The sequence below is a fragment of the Arachis hypogaea genome, chromosome 11, assembly GCF_003086295.3.
Source record: "Arachis hypogaea cultivar Tifrunner chromosome 11, arahy.Tifrunner.gnm2.J5K5, whole genome shotgun sequence".
Lineage (NCBI taxonomy): Eukaryota > Viridiplantae > Streptophyta > Magnoliopsida > Fabales > Fabaceae > Arachis > Arachis hypogaea.
In genome coordinates, this window is record NC_092046.1 from 142,393,931 (window position 1) to 142,412,092 (window position 18,162).

At 34.8% G+C, this 18,162-nt stretch overlaps 3 protein-coding genes across 5 annotated transcripts; 1 reads left to right on the forward strand and 2 right to left on the reverse strand.

Moving 5' to 3' along the window:
* Nucleotides 1–1,744: 1,744 nt before the first annotated feature.
* Nucleotides 1,745–6,243, forward strand: LOC112723137 (uncharacterized). Of its 3 annotated transcripts, none has more exons than XM_072207919.1 (7): nt 1,745–1,992; nt 2,188–2,295; nt 2,621–2,764; nt 2,874–2,932; nt 3,023–4,855; nt 5,216–5,363; nt 5,478–6,243. In XM_072207919.1, the coding sequence occupies exons 3-7, from the start codon at nt 2,644–2,646 to the stop codon at nt 6,137–6,139; spliced, it is 2,823 nt and encodes a 940-aa protein (XP_072064020.1). In that variant the 5' UTR covers nt 1,745–1,992; nt 2,188–2,295; nt 2,621–2,643; the 3' UTR covers nt 6,140–6,243. The 3 variants fall into 3 exon arrangements, with proteins under 3 accessions (XP_072064020.1, XP_072064021.1, XP_025630170.1); XM_072207920.1 differs by having other exon boundaries at nt 2,241–2,295; XM_025774385.3 differs by lacking the exon at nt 2,188–2,295 and having other exon boundaries at nt 1,746–1,992.
* A 1,600-nt stretch (nt 6,244–7,843) lies between these two features.
* LOC112723140 (transcription factor MYB111-like) lies at nt 7,844–9,367 on the reverse strand. Its single transcript, XM_025774389.3, has 2 exons — nt 9,105–9,367; nt 7,844–8,477 (listed from the first exon to the last, which is right to left on the reverse strand). Exons 1-2 carry the CDS (start codon nt 9,365–9,367, stop codon nt 7,844–7,846), a joined length of 897 nt encoding a protein of 298 aa, XP_025630174.1.
* Nucleotides 9,368–12,554: 3,187 nt separating this feature from the next.
* On the reverse strand, nt 12,555–17,998 carry LOC112723141 (AMSH-like ubiquitin thioesterase 3). The gene is given in 15 exon segments (XM_072207592.1): nt 12,555–13,000; nt 13,162–13,214; nt 13,802–13,864; nt 14,202–14,244; nt 14,247–14,276; nt 14,782–14,844; nt 14,941–15,030; nt 15,185–15,509; nt 15,699–15,745; nt 15,837–15,942; nt 16,580–16,671; nt 16,789–16,989; nt 17,121–17,196; nt 17,306–17,370; nt 17,659–17,998. Coding segments are annotated over 15 exon segments (1,407 nt in total). The 5' UTR covers nt 17,758–17,998; the 3' UTR covers nt 12,555–12,946.
* Nucleotides 17,999–18,162: the final 164 nt, after the last annotated feature.

Genomic DNA, 18,162 nt, shown 5'->3' on the forward strand with positions numbered 1-18,162 from the left:
AGTTTCCTTAATATGTAAAACAGCATTAACATATTCCACAGATAATATGAACATTAATTAATCCTGCTGCTTGATCTTGATCTTAATCTTATAGCATCTTGTTTAGATATATCTAAGAAAACCACTTTAAATATAGACACCTACCATGCTATAAATTACCAAGCATTCTTTGACACTGATCTCAGCATCATATATAGCAATAATCTTGAGCATCTTGGTTCTGCATTTTCAGAAACTGGGAACCATGGCTAGTTCAAGGGAACCTGAGAACTACAACCAAGGAACATCGTTCGAAGAAATAAATAAATCCAATATGGAGATAGAACTGGCAAGGAGAGATTTCTTGAGATCACATCTATGCTGCAATAATGGCAGAAAGAAAACGGCACATAGCAGCAGTGTCAAGTTGCTGCCAAAGTGCCAGGCAGACTAAGTAAGTTTCACTAGCAGAGGATTTTCCACAATAACTCAATCTGTAGGTGATACTTGCTTCAAATGTACGTGATATAAAGAATTTAAGTATTATTTATAAGTGATTAGTTTATATTTTTAGAATGTTCATTTGATATATTTTGATTTTGTTTATTTAGTTATTAAATTGGACTATATGTCTAATTATAAGAGATTAATGGCCGTTGGGTAATGGGTTATTCGGGTAGCATTTTTTTGTTTATTTTTAGATGTGAGTTATTTGCTGTTTGGAGAGAATTTATTCTAGCTTAAAAGTGTGACATTAAATATATTGTCTGTAAAATTGACTGTTTGAATATCTTGCATCTTTTGTATTATAATGTCCATAGTGGCATGTCTGATATTTCTGATCTAGTTGCTAAGATTAAAGAGTTCTTGACTAGACGATGGGTCGTCCATTTTGAATGGGTTGGTTGTGAAGCAAACAAAGTTGCAGATTAGTTAGCGCGTTACGGAGGTCTAGTCAATCAGAGTCATGTCATTTGAAATTCTCTTGATAAAGATCTTGAGCAAATTATTTACTTGGACTCAGTTTAGTTAATTTGCTTTGTTTTCTTATTTTGTTTAGACACTAAATAAATTAGACTTTATGTTTGTCAGTTTAACATTTTTTTTATTTTAACTTAATAAGAGGTTATAAATGTTTCTTAAATTATTATAGTTGGATATAAAGTAATTTAAAAGTTTAAAAAAATTCTTTTTGGTCAATGTGATAGTATAATGCGTTTACACAATAGTACAATCATATCAATTTGTTAGAATGATTATTAACATAATCAACGTAAAAAATACTTATTTTTACTAATATATTATTCCGTAATTAGATGCAGTGGAATATATTTTATTTTGTGGGTGAACCGTGTAAGATTATTTTAATGGAAACCCGAACATAAAGGGCCCAAAGTGTATAACCAATGAAACATAATGGCCCAAAGCAACCCAAGTTATTCTTTCCGGGAAAAAAATAATGGGATGACGTGGCAGTCAACGATAGGCGCGTCAATCAACGAAACACATTGTGGTGCAATCTGGTCTCGTTGGACCACTTTGCCTTGTTTGGCAATTTGAATTTTGAAATGTAATCCCTCTCCACAACCAACCATACAATACAATAGAGACGTTATGAAACTCCTTTCATTCTCTCAATTTAATTAATTATGCCTATGTCAATGCCAATGCCAAATTGCCCTTACATTATTTTTCTTCTCCTAATTCCTACAACAAAACAAAACAAATAATTTATTTATTTATTTATTTTTCAAAAATTATTGTACTTGTACCCTTCCCCAACGTTAAACTACACCTTCTCTGTCTCCCTCTTATTTCGATTTGCTTCCCTTCACAATTCACAATCACATTCACACACTCCCTTCTTCACCTCAAAAATCAATTCATTCATTTTTCTCATGAATGAACTAATTAATTAGTTTTTCCTTTTCACCTTCGAAATCTCTTTGCTGTGGTGGTGGTGGACGCTGCTTCAGGAACCAATGCTTTGCTGATTCATCTCTTGCCTTATTTGTAAGCTCTTGCATCAATGCCACTTTAAAGTTTGATTCTTTCCTTTAATGGGACCTTACTCCTTACACTTTATTTTAGCTCAAATTTAGGTTAGGTTCTTCAGATTTTCCTATTTGATCAGCTGAATTAAGTAACCAATGTGTATCTATATTGATTAGTTGCTTAGTGATAACTTATCATCAGTTCATAAATCAGAAGCACCAGGATTCAGGATCAATGTGAGAATTTTGTTTCTGGTGTTGTGTCAGTTAATCCAAGCCAAGAGGTTGGAGGTTTAGAGAAAAGCAGATTTTGATCTATAAGGTGAATTTGCCTTGACCTTAGTTCGGTCCAATTGTATCCTTATTTAGAGATGCACTGAATAATCTTATGGAAAAGTTGTCGACTGTGTTTTATATGCAATAATGCTGCAATGCAATGTTTTGGTTTAGGTTGCATTAGCTCCTAAATCATAATAAATAGTTATGTTCCTTTGTTTTCTGCTATGAATTAGGATTCAAATTCAAAATTCAAACATGCTTTCTTTGTGCTGCTTTAGATGGATTGTAGATTATTATTCTTCTTGCCTGATCAATGATGTTCAATTGTTCATCTTTGTTGATGTTTGTTTCGCTAATATGTCCTGAAGGTCAATTGGATTTGGCTTTGAAAATGGGAGTTGAAAAAGAGGGGACAAAAAGTGAAGGTGGGTATGTTGGTGGTCTTTTCCGGTTATTCGACTGGACCTCGAAATCACGGAAGAAGTTATTTGCAACCAAGTCAGATTTGCCAGGTACTTGTCTGTTTATATTGAATACGAATACAAATGAGTGTTTATGTCTCTTGTCAATTGTTGTCTAATTCACTTTTATCTTGGTATCCTTTTCTTTTATCATCTGCAGGATCTTTGAAACAGAGAAGAAAAATTGATGGCAACTTGTCAATGATGCAGCCCTATCTGGTGGGGGTATCACTATCACTATCACTTGTTTTCTCAGAAATTGTATTTTGTTATGGAAGAAATTGATAGTTGTTTGCTTGATTCTTCCAGGCTGATGAAGATGAAATTGGAGTAGGAGCAAGTATTAGAAGTAGTGATCACAGTTATGCTTCATCTGTTACAGATGACGACATGTGCGGAACAAGGGCACCTAGTGTGGTTGCTAGGCTTATGGGATTGGATTCCTTGCCCTCTTCCAGTTTTCATGATCCATATTCTTCCCCATATTTTGATAGCCGATCTCTTCAAGATGTGCAGTACTGGAGGACTAATCTCAATCATCAGCATGGCCATCAGAACCTGTATTCCGGGAAGTTGGTTGAAAAGGTTGAGGGCTCTTCTAGAAACTTCATTGAGCCAAAGCCTCAGAACAACCTTAGCAGACCAATTGAGAAGTTTCAAAGTGAAGTAATGCCTCCCAAAGCGGCTAAAACAATTCCTGTCACACACCATAAACTTTTGTCCCCTATTAAGAGTCCTGGCTTTATTCCAACAAATAATGCTGCTTATATAATGGAGGCTGCTGCAAGAATTATTGAACCTAGCCCCCAAGCTACTACAAAGGCTAGAGCACACCTTGCATCATCATCATCAGTATCATTGAGAGTAAGAGATCTTAAAGAAAAAGCAGAGGCTTCACAGAAAGGTCCTCTAGTTGGGTCAACTTCAATGCCCCCTAGAATTAGAGATCTCAAAGAAAAAGGGGAAGTTTCTCATAGAACTAGCAGGATTTCTGAACCTTCTCAGAGGTCAGTTGAATCTAATTCTGTCAAGTATCTAAAGAGACAATCTTTGAACAAAAGCTGGAATGGGTCCGTGGATGCTCCCACCCGATCTTCTACCGAAGCAAAAGAAGATTCGTCTGTGAAGAATGCAGGGAAGTCTATTTCCCTTGCCATCCAAGCAAAAGTGAATGTTCAAAGAAGGGAAGGCTTGAACTCAAGTGGTGGAAGAAGTTTGGTGGATCAGAAAGAAGATTCTGATGCTAAAACTCACCAGCCTCTCAGGGCAAATGTTCAAAAAGGTTTGCATAAGAAGCCCTCTAGTCAGAACGCTTCTGGTGTTCTCAAGCAGAATAATCTGAAACAAAACCATTCAATTGAGAAAGATAAACAACCATCAAAGCAAATAGTTTCAAATTCACACCGTAGAAAATCTCTGATGGGGGACTCCGGGTGTCATAGAAGCTCTAGTAGTAAAACACCTGCAAAATCTAAAGTTGGTTCCAAAAAATCGGCCACACAGCTGACAGATAGTGAAAAGGAAGTTTTGTATACCCACACAAACAATTTCCCAAGAAAGAAGAGGTCCACAGATAGGGACTGGAATGATAGGGTTGTTGATAATTTGTTTATTGATAAAACTCAGAGGCCTGTTCAGTCTAGTCTAGTAAGTAATAAGCGCCATAGTGATGATGAAGTAAAAAAGAAAGACATGGATGTAGTTTCCTTCACCTTCACCACGCCGTTGGCGAGAAACAATTCCAGTTTTGAGACATCTGGAAAATCTGGCATGAAAACTGGTGTACTTCCCTTTGATCATCACATCAAAAGAGTGCTGCTTGACACAGACAATGCAAGGTCTCCCATTGGATACAATGTGATTGGTGGTGATGCATTAGGCATTCTTTTGGAACAGAAGTTGAGGGAATTGACAAATGGACTTGAGTACTCTTGTGATGACTCTTCTAAAGTGAGGCCATCTTCTAGTACAGGACCACAATCAAAAGATGTGGTGACCACGCCCGATTCAGTTAACTTCGTTCCACAGTTGCAACTGAAGAGGGACCAGGACCTGCTCTTAGCTGATAAGTTATGCGGAAGCCTTGATTCTGCAGTTTCCTTCACAGGTCTTCCTGAATTATCATCCAAACATAGACTATGGGTATGTTACAATATTAACTCTTGTTGGCTTGTTTTGTTTCCCCTTTCAAGCATGCATGAAGAATATCAGCAGCATAGTTATGTTTCTAAGCATAGTATTGATTACCTCCGATTTCCCAAAAAGAGAAAGGCTAATACAGGGGTAGTAACGTCTTGCTATGTTGCTTTGCTGTATAGAGTTGTGTTACTTGTTTAAACCAAATCTGTGTGAATGTCATTTGTTAATGTGAAAATGAAACTGGGTAGTTGACATTACAAATGATTACCCTACCGTTGAAATTAGGAAGTACGATTGCAATTCTGCATATATTCCCTGTTATGCTTTCAATATTGAATGGTAACTAACTTAAAATATCAACAGGGTGATAAGATGGAAGAGTGCAAGAGCAATCTTGTAGAACCACAGTCATTCAATTGTCGATTGCCAAGTCCAATCTCTGTTCTTGAGCCTTCATTTTCAGCAGAAACCTTTGAATCTTCATTCAGCACCGATGCTACTAGCACAGAAGGTAACAGCAGCACTATCTATGTTCATCATGCCTAAAAATAGCCAACATATTCCCTCTTTCATAATCTGTTATTTTGCGATTCCAGAGTGCTAATCTTGACTCTATCTATTTCAGGTAGCAAGTTGAGCTTATCTGCTCAAGCACAGGAAGTTCATGGTTTGAATTTCTCAGGGAAGTTCTATTCTGCAGAAGCTGATACAGAGTTGTGTGATTCAGCTTGTTCAACATCAACCAGGACCATGATGGTAAATAAGGAGCACACAAGCACAAGTGCATTATCAACCACATGGGAGTTGGATTATGTAAAAGAGATATTATGCAATGTTGAACAAATGTACATGGACTTCGCTTCCGGCCGTGCTCACAAAATTGTGAACCCTCATCTATTCAACCAGTTGGAAAGCCAGAGAGAAGCAGGGTATGAGAGTGATGGTGGAGAATGTAGGATAAGGAGGAAAGTGATATTTGATTGTGTGAGTGAATATTTGGACTTAAGATGCAGGCGTTCTGTTAATGGTGGATATGAAATGTGGGCCAAAGGGACTGAAATGGTGAGAAGAAATGAATGGTTGGCAAAGGAAGTGTACAAGGAAATTTCAAGCTGGAGAGGGATGGGAGATTCCATGGTGGATGAGCTTGTGGACAAGGATATGAGCCAACAATATGGAAGATGGCTAGATTTTGAACTTGATGCATTTGAACTTGGTGCAGAGGTTGAGGATCAGATACTGAATTCCTTGCTTGATGATGTTGTTGCTGATATCTTGCAATTATAACCCCTGATCTTTTTAGTGGCCATCAAATTATTGTTTTTATTATCTGAAATTCTGAGTTATTATTGGTTCATTCATGGAAATAGCAAGTTCTTCATTTTGTTCAATCTTGCTTGTCTAAAACAATCTTGGTTTCGTTCATGTCACACCACATCATAGCATGGTACAAAAGTTTATTATGGTGAAGTTGAACATTTATTATGTCTTATTAAAACTTGCGGCTTAATAGGTACCTATTTCATCTTTTTGGCTAGTTATTAAAAGATAGTAATAACATTTAAATCATTCTATTTTAAATTAAAGATTGAACCTGTTTTAAAAGTTTGTGTGTAAAGTAGTACTATCACAGGGATATTATGAGCAATAAATATTATGACCAAATGAAAATTAAAGTGGTTCAACTACTTTATATAGGATTATAGGAATATAGATTATGATAATTAATTAATCACAAAGGGAGGGATAGATAAAGAATTTGGGTATGAGACTAAAATGCTACTTGAATTCTTTTCCGTTTTATTGTTTGGTGACTCTTGGATATAACATCAACTAAACTAATAAACTGTAACCGTTTTTGTTTTTGTTGCATTTACACAATTCCAGTTCTTAAATAAATAAAAAGGGATAAAATTAAATTCCAATTCCCTTATACTATTCAGACTTAGACATTGGTCATAGGTCGCTCTCATAAAAACCGAATTCGAGTGCCCATTAAGATTATTGTTATCTAATATCTATGTACATTAATTTATAGGGAATTAATATGGGACTATCATGATTCATGAAGCTGAGGCAGCTTTCATGTACACACAAATTTTTATACGCTCCTTAGCTTTGGTACATTTAATATAGATGTTCTCTACGAAGTCGAAAATGAACTGCTAATTTTTTTTTATATGGATCAAATATGTGTAGTATTTTATTATTAGAAATTTTTTTTTTATATGAAGTTATTTTTTTTTAAATTGATATTAATTAAATCGGATTGTCTGATTTATTTGAGTAAGGAAGACAAATTACTCAAATGACATAGTCTCCTCATACTCAATTAAGAGGTTACGGGTTCGAGTCTCATATCTTTGGTAAAAAAAAAAAAAAAAGACAAATTACAAATCGAAGAGTTCAATTTTAATTTTTTTATTTTGAAAATAAAAACTAGAGTGTCCGATTTCAATGTTAAAGAATTTTTAATTTTCAAAAACACAAATTGAATCTTCTAATTCGTGATCTTTTGTTAAAAAAATTAAACAATATAAAAAAAATGAAGATCTCAAACTCACGATCTTTAAGTGAGTATAGAGAGATTATCTCATTTGAGTTATAACTCGTCAATAATCTCTCTACTCTCACATAGAAGTTTAGGTTCAAGTCTCACTCTTAATTTTAGAAAAAAAAAAAAAAACGCCTGAAATTGCCTAAAAGAAACTAAAACTTTATTATTTTCGAACACAAAATAGTGTATTCCCAAAATCATAAAGAGGACAAAATTTAGACAATTTCCAGCACAAAATAAAAGACAATAGAAAACACCCCTTAATTATGTCTCATATTATAACAGCTTTCTAAACAAGAAACCTTAACATCATTTGTGGAACATATATAACACACTAATACATGCATGCATACATAATACACCTTTATTGACTTCTTGACGACAAAATGATTACATGAATGACCATGAAAGTAATGTTTAGGTAAATACAATTTTTACCTACCCCATAAGGTAGTAGGGATCTGATCTTGTTCAAAAAGGTCCCATTGATTATTATTATAGGATTGAACACTGCCACTTGCCAAATGGATATCATGATGATGATGATGATGCCAATCATACACAGAACTCACAGAAGAAGAAGAACAAGAAGAAGAACTTGGAGGTGTAGTAGCACTAGTAGTGTTCCAATCACTAACACTCTTGTTCTCCTCTTCATCATTTTCATTATTATTATCACCATAGTTTACAAGCATACCACCCTCAAACATGTAACTAAGTTTCATAATTTCATCATCTAACCATTCATATGCTCCCAACTCCTCATCATTAAAAGCTTCATGATCATCATGATCACCATTATTCTTTTGAATGCTTTGTTGTACTTGTTGAAGCATTATCACCTCTTTTGTGTCCCTTAATTCTAAGTTCTTATTAGGTGCAGTAGATCGAGTAGGTGCTCTTCTCTTGGAAGCTTTTAATGCAGCAATGTCAATGGTGGGAGGGAAGGAGGAATAATCATTCAAAGATTTCATGAAGCAATAAATTTTCCTCCTGAGATGAGAGTTCCAATAGTTCTTTATCTCATTGTCTGTTCTTCCTGGTAAATGCCCTGCTATCACTGACCACCTACAATTATTACATACCAAACAAAACATCATCAAAATAGAATTAACTATTTCCCACTCAGATACAAGAAACCACTTTGGTAAATTATGATTTGTTCATTTCTTTACAACTATAAACACATGCTAATTTGCATACCCTCCTGCATTAACATTAGCTTATGGTGGTTGGTTATTAACTTATTATTAGAACTTACAACTGAGAAAATTTTAACTTTGGAAAAATTATCATTTTATTATCAGTTTTGATTAATTTAATGTTTCATATTAGTCTTAGCTAGGAATATAATTGATGCTTCTTTTCCACCATATCAGATTCCTTCTATATGTGTAGTGCTAGCTTCTATGGATTCACTCAAAGCTAGCTAATTAAGCATATCACTATTATATTCGTGTATCATCAGACTAAACTGTTACAATAAACTGTTATGATAGTAATTTTTCATGCATGTTTTGAACAGCAATGATAATATAAAATAATTAAGGAAAGGGAATAGAAAACTAGTAGAAGTAGTATTGTAATTAAAGGGCGAAAATTCACAAACATTTATCTTTAGGTATTAAATAACAATTTAATTAAACATATCAACTTTTGATTAGAGAGAGGCAGCATATATATATATATATATACCTATTACCAAGAACAGCATGCAACTTGACAATGATCTCTTCCTCTTGGGGAGTGATGTTGCCTCTCTTGACATCTGATCTGAGGTAGTTTATCCATCTGAGTCTGCAACTCTTACCACACCTTAAGAGTCCAGCATTCTTGGGCAACGACCTCCATGAACCCTCCCCATGTTCTTCTATGTATTGAGTCAATATCCTATCTTCTTCAGCTGTCCATCTTCCTCTCTTCAACCCCACTTTCTCACAGCATGGAGCTCTTCCCATCGTTGATGATTATATGCTAACAACACCTACCAATAGAGTGATGATAGTAGTTGCTTCATGCAAATGCAATGGAACTATATATATATATATATATGCATAGTGTGAGCTACTAGCTACAATGTTGACGTTTCTACTTTGGTAAGTAGGTAAGTAAGTTACATAATAACTCAGAAGGATGAATAATATAATGCAAGTGCTACAGTAGTACAGTGTCTTAGGTTGAATTTGTCAGAGAGATGCATAACAAATGATGATAGAGTTTGTTCCAAGCAATGTAGTAAGTAAGTAAGTAAGTAAGTAGTGTAAGAGTTAACCAACTTGGGTTGGTCGAGTGGTCAGCTCACTTGTCCGCTTAAGCAAGTGTCGGAGGTTCGAATCCTGCCTTGTGCATGCAGCAATCCATTGGCCAGCGACAGACCCTTAGATGGAGCTCAGATCCGCGACGGATTAGTCCTTGACCTGTCGGATTGGGGGATATCGTGGTCAACTAAAAAAAAAAGTAGTGTAACGGTTTTCATTTTCATGAGAGGATTGGGTTACTAAACTACTTACTACTACTATAGCCACTTTGCCACCACAAGATCAACTTATAAAAACCGTATTTGTTACGGTTATATATTTATTATTACCCCCTAGAGGCCCTCCTCCTTGTCAGAGTAATAAATGGGGTTTCAATATTCAATTCATTCCATGCAGTTATGCACATACATATATCAAACCTACTATATATGTTTATAACTTAAATACTATACAGTATACACACACATACATACACCTTCTTTGTCTGCTTATTTATATACATGTCCAACTTTTCTGGTTTCTCTCAAGTACATTAATATTTGTTATGATCAATACAATTTACAATTTAGAACGAAATAATATAGTGTTCATTTTGAACTTAATTAAAATGCAAGCTATCACTAGTTAAATTAAGAATGTTATTGTATGTACAATGTACTAGTTAATAAATAAAGGTTAGAACTTAGAAGATGCTTGCATGTGTGATTATTCATACACAGATACTACGTATGTGTTTGAAATCACTTATCATGATACCATGTCTTAGTCCAAATTTTATTGGTTAGTCAGGCATGAATATAGTAATATTGATGAAAACTAAGGTGCAGTTAATTTCATGTGAAGTTGATAATTGAGAGTTAGATAAAAATTTAGTCAAATCAATCAAATCATTTAACTGCTCTCAGCTATCAATTTCACGTGAAGTCGACTGCACTTGAATTTTCACCATAAATGTTTAAACATGACATTGTTGTGTTGAATAATGATGATAGAAAATGCTTTATTTTTTTTTTTAACTAGAAAATGATCGCAGTTACATGCTATATTGAATTCTTGTCGAGTCTTTAAACTCTAGGTAATAGTTAGCATCAAACGATTGTTTTTCCCTCTAAGATTTTATTGTTCGTTCCTTGTAAGATTCGCTGCAGAGGAATAGATACATTCTTCTGACATATTTGTCGGAAATAATTAACTACTGAAATGAAGTACCTATAGACAAAGCTGGAAAAAAAAAAAATGAAAATAGGACCCTTCCTTCAATAGGTCCACTTCTTTTAAACTTCCATTCTGATTTATAGTTTACGTTCATAATTTATAGTTATGAATTGATGTTATTAGATCACAAGATAAATTAATTTCTACCTAATATGGTATTTAAAATAAAATAGGATTTGTAGTAAAAGTTATGAATTTACTTCACTCATACTAATCTAATATTTTTCATGAGTACGTATTTTAGATTGAAGGCAGTGCGAAATGTTTAAAGTGAACAAGTTTCTTGGTGAATGTGTCAACATCAATAACATTTTGTTCGTGGCAACTACATTTAATGATATATATGGTGAGGGATATGGTTGTGATATTGCCCTTTTGATTCTCTAAAGAATTTCGGTGTGTATGTTTATCCTTCAGAGTTCAGAGACTCTAGTCAACATTGAGTAACACAAGCGTATACAACTAAGTTAGAAAGGATTTAACATTAATATACTCAAATAGCATAAGAGTTGGATAAAAGAATTAAATGCGTAGAATACGGATGCAACCGTGTGACATGTATTCGGTATTCCATTCCAAATCCAGCAGTGAGTAGTAGTGAGTAGTGACCCTACAACCACTCTGTCGTAGTAATTGCTGTGCCATGAGTTATTTATTTATTTTTATATTAGGTAACACAACAACACAAGTGGAGGAGGAGACAACCGACCACTTGCTATTTACTATTTAGTTGTGGAGTCGTTGCAAGTCGTTCTTTGAATTTTCATCCCTTGCATTGGGTCAGTTTATTTTGTGACAGGTGAAAACGTTTCAGCAAAAAGACAAATGCTGATCTAGTAAGTGGAACAAAATGCAGTGAGCCTAAGCGACCGTAAAATAATTTGTGCTTGGGGTATGTGGTCTTCAGTTTTAATCCACATGCAAGTAGTTGTTTGATGATTAATGATGAGTCAATTCTTCGAGGTGGTTAACAAAATCTTAGCCTTTCTTCTCCTTAGCTGAAAAAGAAATTGTGGGGCACAATTCGTATGAACGCTCTATTTATACTATAAATAGTAAAATGAATGGTTTCTAGTAGTGTCTAGATTCTAAATTTGGGGGAAGTTCATCTGGACCATTAGATATATTAGGGTGCCTTTGTTTCTAAGAACAGGACAGGACAAGACACTGATAGAGAGACACAAAATTTTGTGTTCTTGTATTCTGTTTGGTGATAAACTAAAACAAATTATGAAAATCCAATTTATTTTCATTTTTTTTCATTCAAAAAATTTGAAATGAAAAATATAATAATAAAAAATATAATTATAAAAAATTAACAAAAATAATGAAAGAAAAAATAAAAAATAAATTGTATCTCTTGTTAGTGTCTCCGTGTCCTTCCAATTGACACAAAATATACTAATTCAGTGTCTCTGAACATATTGTCTCTGCCTATATCTCCTCTGCCAAACACAATTTTGTGTCTCTGTATCCCTGTCTCAGTGTCCTGTCTCTATAAACAATCGCAGCCTTATTTCTCTTAAATTTATAAGCATTGATGAGTAATCACCACCTCTTAGGAGTGGGCCCAATCCCATTTGAATATTAGTTGTAGCGAAATTCATGAATCATGATAAACATATCTATCTTGTTAATACACTTCGGTGTTGCCAGTAGCCATGGGGGCATATATCAATAACTAAGCACAGATGAAAATGTTATATTAACAATAACAAATCCATGTTACACTTCTCACTTCTTCACCTGTGTAATACAAAATCACTATCTTCTAACTCGTATAATACAAAATCATGGGGTTGGGAATGGTAAATTTGGTATTCTCTATCTCATAGTTCATAGATACAAAAGAATCTACTAATAATAATACCCATGCAACTTTCAACATGGCGTGCGTGTGTCACTATACTTGTGATCTGTGAAGAGACACTAACTTATCATCTCTCTCTCAGGTCAACAACATCAAACTTCAAATTAGCATTCATATAGACATGAGAACAGTGCTCGTAGATTGGACTTCCATCCGAGGGCTCCTCATGGGGATGAAATCCTCGTTGTTGGCAGTTACGAATTACAGACACACCCCCTGGATCGGATAGATGAAATATGCCATGTGGACTGCAGTGCAACAGTAAATGTTTGATGCTTCAATTAGTGCAAAACGTTAAATAGGACAGTAACATTATTTATCTTAGTTAGTAGTTCAAGGTGGTTATTGTAGATGTTTCCTGGTTTAATTTATGACGAAAATGACATAGATGCAAGAAAAAATAATGTACCTTGTTGTATCTGTAGGGGCCATGACAATTGCAATTGCCTCCGGTAACATTATCTATAAAGAAAAAAAAATATACCGCCATTCAGGTAGGTAAATTTAAAACCTTACATGCCTTTGCTGACTGTACGTTGCAAGTTGTGGTTTTGTTGGAAAAAGAAAAAAGAACAGAAGAGCAGCTTATACTCCATATTTCCACAAATATTGCACTCCAAATTGTTAGCCTTGTGCACAGCATACGTAATTAAACTTTAAAATTTTCATACAAGTTATAATAAAAAGTGAAATGATAGTTGGTATGAAAATACACCCTGACCTTATCATGTTCGCTGATACCAAATACATATTTTTTTTCAATTTTTATTATATTGGGTTTATTTTTAAGTGCCTAGTCCGATTCATGCATCTTCATAATCAATGAATTCACACAACATACCAGTTCTCTATTAATATTCATGATATTTGCTCTTTTATCTTCTTTATCTGAAGTATTACAAACCACAACTAAGAATCTATTATCTAGCATTATTGCAACTATTTCTTTTACTCTTTCATAGCCTGAACAGGAGGGATGTACAGATTGCTCCAGCAAAATCTACAATGTGAATAGTCACAGAATTCGAATAATAATAATGCCATATTACCTGGTATGAGTAATGGGTGTGCAGGTCCACGGATGACATGAAACAAGTTTGTGATGGGTGTGTCTGAAATCAAATATAGAAATAAGATAAACTGGACATTTAAAGCTAGTACAATAAGAGTATGTTCAGGAGAAGGGAGCGCAGGGAAGAGTTTGAAGAGTAATTATGAGTTCATTTTACTCTTCAAATATATCCCTTCTTTCTCTTTCCCTGCAAAACCTCAACTCACAAACACGCCAAAGGATCACTAAAGAAGGATGCAAATAAGTTCTGCTAGCTATCAAAAGGGTTTCTATCTTCAGTTGTATCTAACTATCTATTATTGGGGAAAACATTGATGGTTCAACCCACCATCAGAGCTAAGAATGAATAAGTGACAGTCAAGGATAATGGAGCTTACATGTATCCAGCCTAAAGGAAACAGTGATAAGCTGTCCTGAACTTCAAATATTTCTTCTTCATTCAATGTTGAACACTGAACAAGAAATTAAATTAGACATACATTGCGCAACTGAAAATAATTAAAATTACAACAAACAGTTAAAAAAAATCATTAATGAATCATGAGAGAATTACAATCTTGAGTCTCCTAATTCTAAGGAATACTGTATTTAGCTCTATTCATATATGTTTTGCATTATTCCATTGAGAATCATTTTAACTCGCAACGATAATCCCAAGAGAATTGGCTTAAGAACCAGTTTCCTTTAAAAGTAATTGAGAAAATCCAATCATATGGTTTACAGTTCCAACAGAGGTTTAGTAGCACTTTCACAACAAATGTAGATAAATAATCTCAGATAACAATAAGAACAAATTATGCAACACTCATAAACTCCATGCATCACAACCTCAGATCAGTAGAAGTCTCACTTTGTCTGACAGGATAAACTTGGAAATAGAAAAAATGAAGAAACAGTCTATATAATCATTTGAAACAAAAAACTGAACCGCAAGAGTAAACATGACCATTATCTTACCGAGTCTGAAGTTGACTCCTGCTTTGGGATAATAAGTGTAGTGATATGGAAAACCCTGTTTTTCTGTAAACATGAAATTACAAGCACAAAAATATATTAAAATTAGCAACCAAAATATTTCTAGAACCCAGAAGTAAACAAAATTATGACTTCTTTTACCAGGGACCCTGCAAGAACACCACATGTCTCTAAGTTTTTCTGTGTGTTTTTGGAAGCCAGTCTCAAAAAATCTTCCATCATTTTCACAGGCTGCAACACAAAGTAAAGTGAACTTATAATAATTTATTACCAGGTTTAAGAACCAAACAAACCACACGTAAGAACAAGTCACAATGAATGATCAAGAGAGTCCATGATGTGCTTTGAACAATTCCATTTAAAACGTAAAATAAATCAGGCTTACAATATGTAGGTGTTGGTATGTACTCGGACCAGGTCCAGAATCCTGAGAAGATTTAGCTGGTCCAGGCCTTGGATCTGCAACTTTTGAAGGAGGAATGGGGGAAGACTCAGGATACACCTGAGCAAGAACAGGAGGTGGCAAAGGTTGTTTGAGCAACTGGAAGGAGTCCTCCCTTGATTCAGTTACAACAGGAGAACAGGACTCAACAGCGGGATGCGACCATCTTCCATCATCCAATGAGAGAACCGAGTTCATTGTGGATGCAGCTGGTCCTTGATCCAATTCTTTAATTGCCACAATATCATATTGCCCAGCCTGATTCAAGCTGTCAGCATGAGCGGCAAGAAAAGTGTAAGGCTGTTATATCCCAGGGAAACAAAACTGAACAAACAACTATGACAATATTGACCTTCAGTGTTCAGCATTTGCTTATAATCAGATTCCTTTAAAGTGAAAAATCAAATGTTAATTTCTTTTTTAAAAAAACCAAACTATAATAATGAACGAGCCAAACCTTGAATCTTTGACGTGTGTCAGATCAGTACTGCTTGGATATTGAACCTGCATAAAGACATATATCAATATATCAAAATTATAGATTTTAGATACTTGATGTTGCTAGAACATTGCAAAGTCAAACTGGAGTTTTTACCTTAATTTCTGCACTAGGTCCAAGCCATTGGCCCCGAAGACCACTTGGCCCTAAGAATGAGTGTCTAGACAAAGTCTCCTTCTTTGGAGGAGGTACACTAAGGGATCTGCAGAACTCAAAAAACATTTATTGTATTTCCTCTTTCAACACAGAAGCATTTAAAACAGAAAATGAAAATATCTGGAATGTATGGGACAGAGCTTCCTCAAGTCCCAATTCCCAAGGATAATATGAAACATACATGATGCTTAAAAAGCAAAAGGTGCTTTGCACTAAAGGTCTGCTGAATACAGGATAAGGGACTGCAACAGCATGTAACCACCCAGGACATTGGACAGAAAGATTACAATTTGAAGAGTGAGCTATAAGAAGAAACTCTGCTATAATAATAATAATAATAATACACTCTTATTTGCTTTCCTATAAATTACTGTTAATTTTCCTTTTGAGGTAATCAGGGTAAACATAGACAGGAAGTACTTCCATCTGCTAGATCTGCCACATGTAATCACTAACATATCCAAGTGCACAAAAGAAATTTCAATTGCAGACACAAAAGGAGCAAAAATCAATGAGCATGGGTCATCCAATTTTATAACCTGACCAGCAAAGTAATGGTCTCCAGAATGGCCAGAACACCAAAGCGACCCATAACAACATGTAGCTCATAAAAACAGTCATCATGTAATTGTAACTATAGAAGGACCAAAAGAATAGAATATAATTAGATAGAGAACTCTTACAGTTTCTGAAACTGCTTGTCAATGGGGATGGAATTTGAAAATGAGACATTATTGTTATATTTCCATGAAGAGTGTGAACCCAATCCAGCAGACTGCAGGGTGAAATTAATAACAGTAAAAGATCATAACTATGTGCAAGCACATCAGAGCAAAAAAATTTCAACCCGCACAGAAGAATCATAAAAATTACTCTATCATCTACTACCCACCTGTCGAAAATCCATGGGGGAGTTAGAGCTTTTATTGACAGGAGGCCATTCCAAGGACGAATTTGCTGAACTCGGCAAAGCCATATTAAAGCTGTTTTCTCCAGGCAATGGAGCTTCAAGATGTGAATTATTCAATTTGTTCACAAGGAGTTTAAATTCAGGCCGCAATGCTTCAAGCTCATCTATTACAGCTAGTAATCTCTGTTATTGAAAAATGACATGCAAGACACAACATTACTAAATACTAAATACCAAATACATAAATTACTAAATTAAAACAAACACCTATCTAGTATCTACCCATTACAAAAGTAGCAAAGAAATTTCCGAACCTTCTTATATGCTGCTCTTTCATTATGAAGTGAAGCTTGATAATCTCGATGGTATGGTATAGTCTCAGAAACCAAACTACAAAGGGCAAAAATAAAGTTTACTAAGCAGAAAAAGGAGAAGGTCATGCCCAAGAAAACTGCAAGCTTATCAGTTGGCAACAAAGGAAATCCACATAACATGTTACCTTGAAAATCTGAGAAGTATGATATACAAGTCAACTATATTGTTCTCCTGCCGGTAGATACTTGCCTGATGACAAAAACAGAATGCATAATTGATAGTTCCTATATTCAGAAACCTATTATTCGAACATTTCTTAATGATCCTAAATATCATGTACTTGGCAAAGGCATAAGCAGAAGGTGGATCAGAGGGTGGGGGAAGCAAGTGTGAATTAGCTATTTGTATAGAAGCGCTCCTAAATGAGTTGCTAGAAAGAGAAAGATCCTATTTCTGTGGTTGGAGAAGATTCCAGAATAGATATGGTGGAAAAGCCCTAACAGAATGGATCAGAATCTGGATTAGGGAATAGAGTACCTGCTTGAGGAGGTTATCGGCGATACGATAGTAATAACGAAGGGGAATGCGATTGTCAACTTCGACTCTGCGAGCGATAGAATCCAAGTCGATCCTCATCTTCAATGGAACCAAATTGTCAGTGACAAACAGTTCCTTCTTCCAACTGAATTGATCAGCCTCTTTCTTTCTCTTTCCGTGAGTGAATTGAGAAGTTGGCACGGTTTTTGTCGTGTTGCAAGTTGCAGAAAAGAAGAAGAAGAAGAAGAAGAAGAAGAAGATTGAAAGTGCGTGCGTGTGAACCAAGTCGTTAAAACTCGTCGTTTCGAACAAAAGGTGCAGCTACGCTTTTTTTTTTTATGTTCAATTCATGTCAACATTGTGAGCTAAGGTTGGATTATTCAATAAAATAAATCAATTAAATTAATTTGAGAAAATAAATAATTAAGCCAATGGTTTTTCTGAAAATAGAAACTTAGTAATTAATCATTTATAATTTTAAAATGTAATCCCTTTTAATTATTT

Excerpts from the sequence above, each read along its gene's own strand:
- LOC112723137 (XM_072207919.1), top strand. The coding sequence starts at position 2,644 with ATGGGAGTTGAAAAAGAGGGGACAAAAAGTGAAGGTGGGTATGTTGGT. Across the intron at positions 2,765-2,873 it reads AACCAAGTCAGATTTGCCAG|GATCTTTGAAACAGAGAAGA; the intron begins GTACTTGTCTGT and ends TATCATCTGCAG. Across the intron at positions 2,933-3,022 it reads CAATGATGCAGCCCTATCTG|GCTGATGAAGATGAAATTGG; the intron begins GTGGGGGTATCA and ends TGATTCTTCCAG.
- LOC112723140 (XM_025774389.3), bottom strand. The coding sequence starts at position 9,367 with ATGGGAAGAGCTCCATGCTGTGAGAAAGTGGGGTTGAAGAGAGGAAGA. Across the intron at positions 8,478-9,104 it reads CATGCTGTTCTTGGTAATAG|GTGGTCAGTGATAGCAGGGC; the intron begins GTATATATATAT and ends TAATAATTGTAG.